The 16,187-nt window shown below is 33.3% G+C and overlaps 1 protein-coding gene across 2 annotated transcripts in view; it reads right to left on the bottom strand.

Moving 5' to 3' along the window:
• Positions 1-765: 765 nt before the first annotated feature.
• LOC110026546 (UTP--glucose-1-phosphate uridylyltransferase 3, chloroplastic) overlaps positions 766-16,187 on the bottom strand; it is an 85,220-nt gene continuing 69,798 nt past the window's right edge. For both annotated transcript variants that reach the window (XM_020727520.1, XM_020727519.1), the window contains 6 exons: positions 14,547-14,642; positions 11,833-11,907; positions 11,666-11,754; positions 11,420-11,582; positions 11,262-11,322; positions 766-1,237 (listed from right to left, as the gene is read on the bottom strand). In XM_020727520.1, the coding sequence (XP_020583179.1) occupies positions 1,116-1,237; positions 11,262-11,322; positions 11,420-11,582; positions 11,666-11,754; positions 11,833-11,907; positions 14,547-14,642 (606 nt within the window). In that variant the 3' untranslated portion in view covers positions 766-1,115. The remainder of the gene's footprint in view (positions 1,238-11,261; positions 11,323-11,419; positions 11,583-11,665; positions 11,755-11,832; positions 11,908-14,546; positions 14,643-16,187) is intronic.

Here is a 16,187-nt window from a genome sequence, read left to right as displayed (position 1 = left end):
GGGAATAGTAAACCTAAAACTAATTCGTAGAAGGTTGAAAGAAATACAGCAGAAGGCACGGAGTTTAGTTAGATAGATCATAATGGAAAATAAAGTGATCTACGATTAGAGATGTTGATGTCATATCATTTTGACACAAATTTACGCTCACCACGGAAGAAACAATATAATAAAATTCTAGAAGAAAGCCCTAAGGAATAAGACTATGTAGATCAAATTGAAAGAATCGAAAGATTTTTGCTATATTCAATCACTTGTTTTGTTAGTAACCTTCTAATCTTTGAAAGTCCTTCAGTAAAAATAAGCATCAGCTTCGCTGAAGTTTTTCAATTAAACTAAAAAAATTACACGAACACAGTAATAAATTGAGAAATACAAATTTTCACTCCATTAATTTATTTAATGTTTAAAAAGATACTAGACGGAAACACAAACACTTACATAGCCAAATAACACACCAACTCATCACCGTCATTGATAGCTAAGGAGATAAATTCAAAGATAACATGATAGAGCTGTAAGAAAATAATGAAGAAATAAAATAATAATAATAATAATAATAATAATAATAATAATAAAATAAACGCTGTTTCTATTCTCATTTGAAGTTGAATCTACACCACACTGGTGTTACTTTTATCATAAAATTAAGAAACAATAGAGACACTAGTAGGAATTCCTATGACATATTTCTCAAATAAATAAATAAACTCTATATTTAATTAATTTATCTGATTTTTAAAGAAAGCACTTCCAAACAAGGTTAAAAAAAGGAGCCATGCTTTGCTTATTTAGTATCTTCTCCAATGTCATGAGAAACATTCAAATTATTTATAATGCACGAGTGAATTTTTTTTCACTTCGCAACATTTTTGACACCTTCGAAACTACTAATTTACAAACTCAACAACTAAACCCAATTATATTTATATCACAAATTTTAAACTAATGGCGGCCCCACAACTAAATGGTATGCGTGCTCTATAAATTCAAATTGCAACAGCACAACAAGAAGTTGAACTGTTTGCCAATCAAGAACGGAATTAGCAGAAGTGAGCAAATTACTTGGTAGCAATCCGCAAGCCACAACTGAAGGAAAATGGCAGAAGTGATCTTCAGAGTGCCAGAAGCTCAACCTTTTGTAGTTGAATGTGGGAGCCGTTTATCTTGTATTCCCAAAACCAGCTTCCAGTGTCCATCATTTCATCTTTTATAAGTTCCAATTTAACTTCAAAACCTGCAACAAGTAAGAATGACTAAATGAATATGATTATAAAAAACTAATCATAAGAAAAGAAAAGCACTTCAATCTTAATTTTCAGCACTTGACAAAATATTAGGTGCTTGCAAATGCATACTACACATATGGAAAACTAGCGTATAACTGAATGTTATTTCAAGAATGTAGGGAGGTAAAAGTGACTAAGATAGGACAAACAACAAGAAGCTGACAAATAAAATACGTGTGTCCCCCATCTATGCAATGATCAATACTCAGTCGAAAACTGTTTGAATTTATTGAGAAATCTTTAATCTAAAATCGTACCATAATGCAAAGCAAATCAGATCGCATGTATATCTAAGTAGTTCCTGCATACAGATCTTATGCATTGGAAAATCGAATTTGTCTTATGTTAGGGAGAAAAACTACAATCTACAAAGACGACTTTTGGAAGAAATTTGGGAAGAATTTTATTTCTTGCTCTTACTTAATGCATTACACCTTACTATATATATATAATAGCATAGATAGCATATTGGTCCACGGAAATAGAAAACTAAAATCCTTTTAATTTAGAAATTCCAGCAATTAGAAAAAGCAGAAAAATAAGACATCTAATAAATGAAACATATTATGAGAGAAGGAAATAAATTTCTTCCTAATCAAACATGTGGATTTGCACTTCCCTACAAGCTGAGTTGTATATATTGCACAACACAAACTTGGCTTCAATTCATCATGACTAACACTTAGTCATGTTTTGGTGAGAATATCAGTAATCTAAAGTTGTGTTAAATTTTCTGAGATTAAGTGTCGGTCAATCTCGATGCATTTTGTTTTGTCATGATACACATAATTTTTTGCTATACTAATAATTGCTTGGCTATCACCAAACATCTTAATTATGTCTTTTATCTATCTTATCCTCAAATTCCCTTCATAGCATTTGAATCCACATTCCCTCACATATCCCTAATAAGAAGCACGATATTCAATTTTGCATTGCTCCGAGAGACAACAACTTGCTTTTTGCTTCTCCAAAAGAAGAGATTATCCCCAACATATGAATAGTATCCAGTGATTAATTTTCAGTCATTTACCTCTTCTGCCCATCTAGGATTTGTGTACACCACAATCTCATAGTTTGCAGATCTTTTAAAGAGCAAACTATATCCAGGGTTCATCTTCAAATATCTTAGAATTTTGTAAACTTGATTCAAATAATTCTCACTTTGATTATTCATGGGTTGGCTTAATACACCAACAAAATATGCAATATCAGGTCTGATGTGTGATAGATAGAGTAACTTGCTCATAAGTATTTGATATCTTCCTTTGTCAACTAGACTGTTTTCTTCACTTTTGTTTAGTTTTCAATTGAAATCCATAAGTGTGTCGGCATGTTTACACCCAAGCATGTCAGTTTCACTCAAAGAGTTTAAGATGTAACTCCATTGGGATATGAAAATTTACACCCTAAACTAAGACACCGCCATTCTCGGATATATATAAGAGTCTAGGTCCTTGATTTCAAATTTTGTAGCAAGCATCTTTTTTTAGTATGATGATCTCCTCTGAATCATCAACATTCAAGACAATATCATCTATCTATAATATGAGAATAACAATTTTGTCTCTATGATTAAATTTAACAAATAGTGCATGATGTTCGTTTGCAATCACTATTTTAGCAAACCCGTCAAATCAAATATAAAAATTTCTTCATGTAAAATAAGTAATTCAACTTGCAAACCAACCTAGTGTCCGACCTATATTCTAAGCCTGAACGTATAGTAATGTAGACTTTTACATCAAGGTCCCCATCCGTAAAGTTTTTGACATAAAATTAGTATAAAAGCGAGTCATGTTTTACTGATACAGAGAGAAAAAACCAAATTGTATTAAATTTGGCAACATGTGCAAAAGTTTCCTGACAGTCAATCTCAGATGATTGTGTAAAGCTTTTAACAAACAATCTGTATTTGAATCTCTCTACGCTTCAATCAATTTTATATTTAACTGTGAATATCCATAAGCAAACAATAAAATTTTTCTATGAGATAACTCTGAACGTGTCAATATGTTATTCTTTTCTAGAGCCCAAATTTCTTCCTCAACTGCTTGTTTCCATATTGGAACATTTTGAACCTCTTGGAAAGATTTGGAGAGCTATACATTATCAAGGTTTGTCACAAAAAGCCATGTAAGATGGTAGTAACTTCTCATAAGCTGCATATCTTTCAATTAAATAATCAAAGCACCCTCAGATACCTTTCCTGTGTGCAATTGGTTGATCAAAATCAGCAACCAACAAAATGAGATCAGAAACCCATACAATTATGATTATTAAATGTAGGAGAACTTGGTTCTAGCACTTAACAATCCTAGGTCAACATGGTTATTCTATTTTTGGTGTAGAGACAAAGTTCATGATCATTGGTCAACATGACTATTGAGGTGGAGTAGAGACAGGTGGGATTGTTTAAATGGCAGAGTTTAGTTCCTCAAGTGAAGCTGGTTGAGTAATCTGAGTGTCTTGGAAAAAATCCTAAATCTGACATTCCATCGAATTCGCCCCTTGAGTTGCAAATTTAGGAAAATAAGATTGATTGTTAAATAAGGTGACATCCATAGAGTCATATATTTTTCTAGTAGTTGGAGAGTAGAATTTGTACCCCTTTTTATTAGAGTAACCGAGGAAGATGGATCTAAGAAACTTGGGATCAAATTTGGTTTAGTATTGTTGAAGAATATGAATAAAAAATGAACAGCTAAAAAACTTTCTTAGTAAGTTGGAAGAAAGACCGTGGATATGTAGATGGAATTTCATGATAATGTTACTAGGAATTTGAATTTTAAGAATCGACTAGGCATCTTATTGATGAGATATGTGACTAAGAAAATAATTTCCCCCAAAAAAATAATTAGGCACATGATTATATAATATAATAGCACGGGTCATCTCGAGTAAGCATCTATTTCTTTCAGCAACCTCATTTTGTTGAGGAGTATACACACCAGAGCTTATATGAATAATATCATGCTTGGAAAGATAAGGACAAGGATGAAATTAAAATATTCCTTAGCATTCTATGTTCTAAGAACTTGAATTTTGCTATGGACTTGAGGATTATTGTATGAAATGATTGAAATATAAAGTTATTCCAGATTTTTCTTTCAATAGGAATGTCCATATTATTCTTGTGTAATCACCTGTGAATAATAAAAATCATCATGTCACATTTATAATGTTTACTTGTGGGGTCCCAAGATATCACTATGAATTATAGAAAAAAACTTGAAAGCTTAAATTGTAGTTTAAACTATACATAACTGATAAGTTTTGTAAGTTGACATATTTCACATTGATAAGGATTAGACTTTTTAGTGATAAATAAATGTGAAAACAACTTTTCAATGCATGCAAAATTTGGATGACCAAGACAACAATAAATCATCATAACTTGATTTTCAACTGAAACTAAATTGATAGAATTTGAAATAGATACAGAAATACAACTTCATGGATGACCATGTCCACCGAGGAAGTTGTTTTCTTTGAGCAAGTATAAATCATGCATCAAAGCATTGTGAATCACCTTTCTCGAATCCACTGTAAGAACCGAAATTTATTCTTTTCTCATGCAATTACACAATTTTTTTTCCTTTTCCTTCTTTGATCGCTGTGCTACCGACTTCTTGATTTAGACTCACATGATTCTTACCTACTCTTCTTCAACTCTTCATCACCTCTTTTTATGCTTACATCCTCTTTAGGCTATTTAGGGAGGTCGACAACTTGGCTAAGGGCATCGCCGCCTCTTGCAGCCCTTTGCCAAAACCTCCTCCCTCCTGCAGCCCTTTGTCGAAACCTCCTCCCTCACTCCTGATCGACCTCGTGACCGAACCTTACTTCACAATATTGTGATTGGAGCTAACAGTGAAGGCAACAATAGCGTTGCAGGATTATAGAGAACACCAAAACTTTTGCTTCACTCCTGCCAAAAACTTCGAGGAAGGTAGCCCTCGCCTTCCTCCCTCTCGCGCACGACGACTCTCCTGAATCCCATAAATCCATCTCCCAATGGGATTTAATAAACCGAGATTTAAGGCAAACCGAAGAGAAATGAGATTTATGAAATTTTATGATTTAAAAAATATTTTTTTGTTGTTTGTTAGGGTTAGCTCTACATGAAAATCCCAAAAGTTTTATTTAGAAATCCACGTTTAGTCCTTATCAAAATTTAAAAAAGAACAAGATATTATTTTAATTATTTGTTAAGCCAAGTTTAATTAGGTTCATAAATTCTTACTTTTAAAAATAATAATAATAATAATAATAAAAGGTCGATTTAGCTATATCTAAGGGTGTTAGTCAAGTCAACTCGTGAGCTAGCTCAAGCTCAGCTTGATAAGTGGCTTGTGAATAGCTCAATGAGCTAACATGCCAAGCTCAAGCTCACCCCGACTCGACTAGTTAGCTTGTGAACTGACTCATTTAAAAAAATACTAATATAAACTATACTCAAAATATATTAACTTTGAATACCTTATTTTAAGTATTAAAAATATTTAAAAAATAATATTTTATATTTTATATTAAGTGATTTGATATTATTTCTCTTCTAAATGCCCTTTATATTTGTCATTTTGTTATGAAACTACCTTAAATTAATATTATTTTCTCACTTTTATAATCACAAGTCGGATTGTGAACCGGCTCAAACTCGTAGACTTAAGCTTGAGCTCGAGCTTGAACTTGATAAAATTAATCAAGCTCAAGCTCAAACCAAAAGCGGCTCGAGGTTGACTCGACTTGTTTATACCCCTACTTGCATCTAATTTCATAAATAAATAAATAAGTTTAATTTCATTAATATTTTAACTTAATTTCTAATCCGTGTAGAATCGATGGTCAAATCGTCGAATTAGTAGAGGTACCTTGTTTTCCATCTCGAGATAAGTAACTACACTTTATTATAGAATAAACGTACCCTTTCTAGTTAGGTGCACTATCATTACTAATTGTATTTTATTTCTAGCTAATTGTACGTTCGTCATTCTTACCCCATTAAATTTCATTAATATAATTACAACAGTTTCTATTTTTGCTAATTATGAACTTCATGTGTAACTAACCTTGTTTACTGTTGTTTATTCTTGTATTTAATTGTTCGCATTTCATGATTTTAATAACTATTATTTCTTTTATAATCTAATGCGGCAAATCTTATTATTTCAGTTTTCATAATTGTTTATAAATACTGACAGACATTTTTTAGTTGTATTTTCATGTTTTGATTGTAATGTATCAAAATATAATTAATAACATGATATTACTTTGTCAGTATTAAACAATTTTTGCTATGGCTAGCTGGACCGATGGGTCCTTCAGATAAGTGACTACTTTTCCTTGTTTTAGGGTGTCACAGTAAATAGACTATATGTAAATACAATTATATATATGTATCTATGTATATACTGAAATTGTATATTATCACGTAGTGTAAATGATTGATGTATCAAAAATAGCTCATATTGTAGCATTTAAATATCTATATAAAAGTGTATGTGTTCAAATCACTGTTATTCATGACCATAAACATGTGATAGTCATCGCAAATTTTGTTCTGCACATAGTAAATCGTCCATATTTATTCGTCATACTGCATGACCCATTTTTCTTATCGTTTATGCTTTAATAAATAGTTATTATTCATTGATTTTAATAGTCAAACTCACTCGTTGATATTTTTTATTATAAGTTTAACCCAGCCAATTACCGAGTCGTCTCCACTAAAGCAGACTTTTCAGCTTTAAATTTACTTTTGGTATTTCTAGCTCGTTTCATTCATTGTATCTTTCTTTATAGTTTGGGTAGTTGTTTCTCTATATTCAGTTTAGTTTCTTTCAATTATCTCATTTTCTTTCAGTTATAAGAGTAGTGTTCTTATTTATGAAATGAAGTAAAAAATTTCTTTTTTCTTTGTATTATTAATTGCATGCTCTTTTTTTCTAAATACAAAACATGTTTAATTCTTTTTATCATGTCGTGTGTTGCTAGGGTATACCGCCTTCCGGACCCGAGGTGTGACATCCACAACCCAAAAGTCATAAAATTTAGAATAAAATTTAGTCATACATTTTAGAAAATGATTAAAATTGTTGATTGAAAGTAGATTACAATTTAATTTTGGACATAAAAAAACAAATGATACATAGGTTGTAATTTTTGAAGACATCTCCTATCATATAATCTGATGCTTTGAAGTCAACTATCCAAGATTTTAATTTATTGCTTTGAATAATAAAAGCTTGGGGAAAGATACATTGATGTGCAAACAGACTGATAAGTTGCTCGGTAGATGATTGAAATATTTGTCCAAAACTAGAATAATTATTAAATATTTTTTGCATTGCCTCAATTTGCTCTCAAGTGAACCGGTTGAAGTTTGAATTGTTGCTCGTTGTGGCAACAACATTTGCATGACCCTCATTATCTTATCTTCCATTAAATGACTTTTAATCCACAGATTTGCCATGTAATTTTCAATATTTTTTCTTCACAAGACCAAATTTCTTAGAATGGTCACACCATGATCGTCCTTTCTTGAGCTTACTATTCTGAGGGGAATTGTTAGTGTACAAGAATGATCCTTCAACATATGTTGTGATGTAATTAACTTTCATCATCAACTTCATTTTATTCTCCTCCTTTATAACTTCCACAAAGGTCTCCTAAATGGTATGTATGGGTTTAATTCAAATGATTGTTCCCCAAACTTCATCTAGGCCTTCATTTAAGGCCAAGGAAAAATTTGATTATCCATTTTTGTTCCGTAATCCTCCTATAAAAGATAGGGTCATTAAGAAATTTTCAAGAATAAATCTTATACATGCCCAATTGCTGCCAACAGTGTACGCGGGTTTCGAAGTATTGAATAACACTCAATTCTCTTCGTTGTAGATCAAATAGTCTAGTCTCAATCTCAAATAATATTGACGACTTTTCAATGTTAGAATTGATCTCATGTGCAATCTTCCATCTCTTTTGTTATCCTATAGAAAAAAAATTTTCAAAACTTTGAAGTCGTGGAATTTAATAATCATGACATAACCATGTGATCATTAGCTTTCGAGGCCCAGTATTTGGAATAATATCAAGTGAGAAGTTCTTTTTTCCCACTTAGTGGGAGAAAGGCTTGTTGTTGTTATTGTAGATGTCCATCTTTTCCTCTACCGCAAGTGTACATGAAGACGGACAGTGAGCATTCAAAAAAATTTATGATCATGCGATTTATGCTTATTGACTAATTGAGAGTAACTAGATATGATACAGACTGAAGACAAAAACTCGAATCTAGCGGTGACTTCCAATGAACAAGATTGCGAGGTCATATTGTGTTTGTCCATGATAGGATTGTGAAGCCTAAATTGAGAAATTCTACTGCTCGAACATGAGAAGAGAAATCTTCATTCGACGACTCAACTGGATGATCGAATAGGAACTAGAGGTAGGTGCTTCCACTAGTTTGGCACTTAGTAGGAGGCGTTCCAGATGCCTATAAGAAGGTGACTCGTGAGATGGTGGCAAGAGCAAGCCAAATCCATCACAAGGGTTGAATCGTTCGTCGCTTTAGTAAACCAAAGAGGAAGAAATGATCCGCCGAAGAAACGATCTATGAAAATCAAACAGAGCATTCAAATGTTCTACGAAAATCTAATAAGTGTTCAAACAATCTGCAGAAATCGATCACAAGAGCCGAATCAACCCCAAAACTATTTTGTGATATGTTTGAATGGAGCATTCAAATGTTTCTACAATCAGTTCAAACGGAAGGAACGAACGAGGGTTTTTGCTCGTGCGTAAGAGAGAGACGAAGCACTTGTTTGAAAAATGACTATTGGTCTATCAAAATAGAAGGGATGAAGATTGTAACCTCCCTTGTGCAAACAAATTAGATTGCTAGCTCTGATACATCGAACAAATTTGGGCAGATTTTATTTCTCACTCTTACTCAATGCATTAAACCTTAATGCATATATATAATAGTGCAGTCAACAAATCAATCCACAAAATAGAAAACTACAATCCATTTAAATGAGGAACCCATCAAATAGGAAAATTAAAAAAAGGAAATATCTAATAAAAGAAACAAAAATAATGAGATATATTCTGAGAGAAGGAAATAAATTCCTTCTTAATCAAGCATGACAGTTTCCCAGATTTTTTTATTAACTATTGATTCTTAATTGTGTGAAAAAAAGCATATGATTAAGTACTCGATGAGGAATTGTTTTTTGTTTCTAATATTTGAAAGAATTAAAGAGATATACAATGAATAACATCTATTGCAGGCAATAACTAAAGAGTAATAATAGGTTTAAATTTATATTAGAGTTTTTTATCTCATTTTTTCCTTCACTTAGGTCTCCATCATCCAAGGAAGAAATTGTGAATGTGATATAAAAAAATCTTAATTTAATAAAACCCTTGTCATCTAATATAATCAAACCTTAATTTATCATTTTTTTCTCATATATTCATCTTAATATTCTTATATTTACCAAACTCAATTTAGATATCATTAACATTCTAAAACCCATTGTTGAATCCATACAATAGTATCATCCAAATTACAACTTTATAGAATTGAATTCGCGCCTCTAAGATATTCTCTAATCACTCAGAACACCTAAGAAACTTATTCATTTTAAACATCTACTTTTATCTCAAGAATTATATTCTCCTCTATTTTCACGTAACAACCCAAACTTTCACCCATCAAGATATTGTCCAGATTTGCCTAATGGTCTTGCAAGTTTATCTCATTAGTGTAACTTTCCAAAAGACCACACATCCCAAGGGTGTTCATTTATGATGAAATTTCAATTGTTACGCCAAAAAGCATCTCGATGCTTAAGAGTTAGCTTCATTGTAAAAAAGAAGTTTCACAATCTCCTCCATTTAAGCAACTACCTTCCTCGTTAGTAATTTTAACTAGAATCATTCACCAAACATATAGGATTCTAGAGGTAGCCTCTACAGATTCAAGATGGCTCCAAACGTGTAGCACTTTGTCCCATCTAGGGTTCAAGAGTTAATTCTAATGGCATAGCATTTGGTTCTATATGCCAATCACTTTGCATTTCTTCAGGCTAGTGTAATACTTTGATACCATTTGAAATAGTCCGAACTCTCACCCATCAAGATATTGTCCACTTTGACCTAATGGTTTCACGATTTTGTGTCATTGGTGTAAATTTTCATGAGCTCACCTATCCCAAGAGCGCTCCCACATGAGCACACTTAACTTTCGAGTTTCTTATAAAATTTCAGCCATTACACCAAAAGGTGCATCGATGTTAAAATTATCTTTGAAGTTGTAGTCTTCATCATGATGTTACGATAGTACTTGATGTCATAGCTAAAGTCATTGCCTGGAATCATTGTTGATAATGCAATTGGCAGATCATTAGTAAGTTATGAATTAATCAAATTGGTTCCCAATTATTTGGACTAATATATTGATTGATTGATTAATTTTTACCTAATTAACACAATTAATTCCTATTCTTCAAGCTTCTCGTCTATCTCAAATAGATTTTGAATTAAAAAGTTAGGTGGCTAAAATAAAAAATTCATTAGAAGGCATAAATTCAAACTTATAAAATACAATTATATGGTCTCTATCATATAGATAAAGTATTCATAAATAGTCACTAATAGCCCAGTTGGGCCATAGTCAACAAAACTGGGTGTATGGTGTATATAATATACTTTATTATGGATGTGTGCTACTAAAAGAGTGAAAAACAATTATACCAAAAAAAGGTGTTGGTGGCTCCTACTGAAAATGAAATAATGAAAAAAATAGCCTTAATTATTTTTGAGTGTTTTTAATTTTTAACCAACGACCGAAGTTGCATTAATAACATGGGAAAAAAAGATAAGGAGAAATGATCATAAGAGAAAAAAGGTATACATGACGTGTGTGTGTGTGTGTGTGTTGGGGGGGGGGGCTATAATTGTACAAACCCGCATCACTTGAACTGACCCGCATTCTGTATCCATCTTGTACTTCAAACACATGATTACCCTGTAGTTATTAAAAGATAATAATAGCATGAGATTGTACATTTTTATGTAGCTGCAAAAGTTAATTCGATAAAAGTTACGGTAAACAGACTTCTTACCTCTAAGACAACATTGGTTGCCTCAAATTCAGCATTACCATGTAGAAGAACCTTCAGCATCTCAAACCTCTTAATATCCAGGCTCCAATAGACATTCTTTGGGGACAACCAATCAACCCCTCTATTCAAAACCTTAACATTTTCTAATTTGCATCTACCACATCTTCCATAAGTTATGGAAAAAATGATCAGCATCTTCAAATTGCAAAGATTACTATCTATAAATGAGTATAACAGCATGCCAACCTGTGCCCATAGTGCAATATCAGCTCACCATGCTCATTTCTAATTGAACCCATAACATTTTCAGCAATTATAAGAAAGCTTCCATTAAGCTGAAATTGCAAAATACTATGTAGTTCAAAGGCAGCATAAGTGTTAAGATATAAAAGACATGGTTAAGCAATAACTACCTGAACATCTCTCCACAAGAACTCAGCCACTTCTACTTGCAATTCCGAACCTTCAGAAATAGATCCGCCAAAGAACTGTAAAATTTAGAAAAAATTCAAGCTAAACGGAAAAAGAAATACATGAACTTAATCTTCTGGAAATTTCAGTAGGAGCTTAAACTACGCCTACTTTCTTTGGAGGGATTTAAAAACCTAACAGCTATGATTGATTGGTTCTTGCGAGTGCATTTCTTCCTACACTCAAGAAGAATATATATATTGAATGTTTTAGGTATCATAGAAGAATCTAGAAGACAACGTAACAAGTTAGCCACTAACAACAACTGTTTTTTTTTATTAATTAAATGTTATGAGAAATATGACTGTTTCTCAAATTTCAGCATCATCATCATCAAGAATCCTGATTTTACATTCACCCGTTAAGTGTTATACAAGATGTTAAATCTGCTATTTACAAATCTTATTGAACTTTTATTTTTGTTATCTTATGCCAACCGTTTTTTCTTCCTAGATCTTTGATACTAATTTAAGTTCCCCATATTTATACTAATCAAATTTCTAAACCACCTAAATATTTTAATAAGTGCATCTTCTAACTTTTATAATTGTAAAATAGATTAGCACCTCATTTAACATTAGCAGCAGCTATATATCTCAACTATTTGGAAGCATCTTTATGAATACTTCGTTTGTTCCTCTTAAGTGTTATATGAGGCGCCAAATCAATTTGTGCAATTCTTTTCTATAATATGTTATATTTGATGTACCATCTTTCTTTCTAATCTTTTCAAATTGAGGCATTTACATGCATACCTCACAATTTTTATATATTTACAGATCTAACACCTAAACATGGATATTTATAAGCACATCACTCAAATCATTAACATCACATTGAAAATATCAAAATTTTCAACTTTTTAAAAGTGACACATATTCATGCATAGGTTTATAAAACCAAGTTTTATATGTAAATATCAAATATTGGGTGCTAGATATGGAAATACAAAACAATTGTATGCTATGTATGTAAATTTCACTTTCAAACTATTTTAGTTCTTTATTGGCTCCCATTAAGTTCTCTACAATATTCATATATTTAGGTTAAAAACCAGTACAATTATCAGTTTCAAGTCATTCGAAGGGTTTGAGGCTGCTGGAAGTGGGGTCGGAGGGGGCTGCAAAAGGATAAATGTCTCGTCAGGGTTGAGCTACAGCTGAACCACCACCAATTCCCTTTGAGACGGTCACCACCTCGAACAAGTTAAACCGGAGCACCTTCTCGTCGTAGGGTGCAGCCCACATAGGAGAAGAACGCCTCCAAGGCATCACTCAAAAATTTGCACTAAGAAAACTCCTCCCTAATCACAGAAAATGGCACCTATATAAAAAGGGGATTAGTAGATAAAATAGGTAAATAATAGGATGATATATTATAGGCAAGCAGAGCAATCAGAGAAAAATAGAGAAGGAAAGGAATCATAATGGGAAATCATAAGGAAAGGAAAGAGATTATTATTTTTTTGTTTTGGGAGGGGAGAGGGGGGGGGGGGGGGGGGGGGGGGGGGGAGAGAGAGTTTGTTGGTGATGTGGCGATAAGCTCCCGCTTCAGTGTTTATACTCATGATCAGAAATAAGTTAAAAAACATAAAAAGCAGCTCTCTGAGCTTTATATTCCGGATAAAATATTCAAAGACATGAATGGAAAAATGTCAGCCTAAAAAAAAAAAAAATCGAGTTTTTGAGCCTAAGATAGATGCAGTGTAAAAAACTGGAACTCGTTAACATGCTTTTTTTTTTCTTGTCTACCCCTTAAATCTGAAAGCCAATTAATTCTGTTGTCAATCAGAAATTAAAATAACAACCAATAAAAATGCTGAAAAGATAGCACAATTTCTGCAGTATCATTTTTGGTTTCAAGAAGTTAGCTGATAATAAAACTACGAATGAACCATTTGATCAAATATAACATTTACCAAAATAAAAATAAAAAATGGCGATATCATTTAAACAAAAATATATGGGAAAGAAAAGCAAAAAACATAAATAATAGCTATGACTAGTAGGAGTGGATTCCCAACTAAACGAGACCCCAAAAGAGCTCATAACATTGATATCTCATTTCAATAGTCATGTGAAGCCACATAAATATTCATAGTAGTATAGCATTCTGTGCAAGTACTCCTGTAAATTACTTAAAGATAAACAAATATAAACTCAATTCTTCAGGAATTTCATGTATGGTGATCGAATCAATAAAATGTTAATTAATAGTCAGCCTCCAACACGTGCGACACTTGAACTCTCAAAATCAGAGGCACTATCGTAAGCTAATATATTGTATCCAGTTATTTAATTGACCATAATTCTAAACCTGGCAAGAAATAGCAAATTAAATTGTAGGGCATTTACATATATACCACCCAATTCTTACGAATGGTACATATCTAAAACCCAAACTACTTACATTTATACCACCCACATCTTTCATAACAAACAAAAAATACCCACAATTTTGACTTTTAAAAAGTCGAATACACATTTTCAAGCATAGGTAAGGTGGCATATTTGTAAAAATTGAAGTTTAGGTGATGTAAATAAATAGGAAATTGAGTGGTATGTATGTAATCTTCCAAAAGTATATGTTTATATCTGTATTGCCCTCCATAGAATGTAAAAATATAATGCCTGAAGAATTACATAAACTTCAATACCTTTTGTCTAGTAACTTCCCAAAGTGGACCTAATGCGGGATTGAGAAGAATGATGAAAGGTGGCCCAGAATGAAGATACTTGCTGTTGTCCGCAATCTAATGCATGAATCAGAAATTTGTTAAATTGCAGTAAAAGATGTAGCAAAAATAAAAATTTGCATAACATAATTAAGGAATTCACAAATGAATAGAATATATTTGAAGATCGTTGCAAATGAAGAAGGCTGCATGCACAACCCCTCCCCACACTTTACATGACGCGGGGGCTATGGAGGACCGGCCTGGAGAGTTCAATCCAGAGTTGGATTGGCTGATCCTCAAGGGGAGGGGGTGCCTATCCTACACCTCTCCCTCCTTCCTGCCTAGTACTTTCCCTATGTCCTTACCAATTCTAAATTCTAATTATTTTACTTATTCTTGCCTAATCTGAAATTATACTAGTTTATTCATCCTTGCCTAATCTGAATTCTTATTATTTTTATTATTCTTTCTTATTTTAAACAATACCTAAAATAAGTCCTAGACCTCATCATAAATAGGGAGTGCTATGCTTAGAGTTTTCTCTAGCTTTTGCTGTGTTTGCTTTCAAATTTTTTGTGTGGAGTTCTTTTCCCTTTTATATGATTGTATCCAAATGAGGTGGTGGTGCTACGGCTATATCCTACTCCGAGGTAGTGTTGTATCCTCCTTTTTACCCTTATCTAACCCTTCTCCTCCCCCTCTCCTCCGCCGCCTGCCTCCCCTTCATCCTAGCACCCAGCCGCCCTTTCCCAACAACATAACCTTGTTATCCAGCTTACTAGACTTCCTTCCAACACCCAGCCAGCCCTTCCCTTCGGCATAACCTGTTTTCCAGCTCCCCTTACTTCATCCCAGCAACCAACCGCCCTTCCCCAACAGCATAAACCTTGTTGTCCAGCTTCCCAGACTTCCTCCCAACACCCAGTCGGCCCTTCTCTCCAGCATTTGTGTTGTCTAGCTCCCCATACTTCATAACGTCACCCAGCTGCCCTCCCTCGACGACATAATCTTGTTGTGTAGCGTCCCAGACTTCATCACTGCGCCAACCACCACTTTTTCTGTGGCAAATCCTGTTGTCCAACCACTCCAAGTTCGCCAAAACCCACCTACTGGCCTGTTGACCTCATTTTTGTGAGGTCTTCTCTTCTCCTCCTTAGAGCCTAGGATCTAGTTCTAGGAGTTCCTATTGACCATCTTAGAAAACTAGAATTGAGACTCACCATTCTAGAAATTCTAGTCAATTCTTTTTTTCCTTTGATGTCTAGCATCTTTGGCACAAGACCATCGTCTTATGAATGAGCGGTTATGAGCTATTTTGTGTAGACTCAGAGGAAAAGTTCTCAATAGGACTTCAAGCCTTAGGAAGACATCGTCACGACCTTTTTCGTCATATACACACATCAAATACACAAAGTTCACGACATTGCATGAAATCGGACTTCAATTAAACCCAAAGGACGGGCGAAAATGCGAACTTCTCTGGATGACCTCCGACGACAAATTGGACTGCGCCAACGCGTCCGGGATACCCATTTTGGTAGGAAAGGACACCCATGTTGCCATATTTTCGACACAAGGAAATTGGCACGCAAATAGATGAAATCGTCAAAACGACTTCCG

Source organism: Phalaenopsis equestris, unplaced genomic scaffold (assembly GCF_001263595.1).
Source record: "Phalaenopsis equestris unplaced genomic scaffold, ASM126359v1 Scaffold000378, whole genome shotgun sequence".
Classification (NCBI taxonomy): Eukaryota; Viridiplantae; Streptophyta; class Magnoliopsida; order Asparagales; family Orchidaceae; genus Phalaenopsis; species Phalaenopsis equestris.
This window is presented reverse-complemented; position numbering and strand designations above follow the sequence as displayed.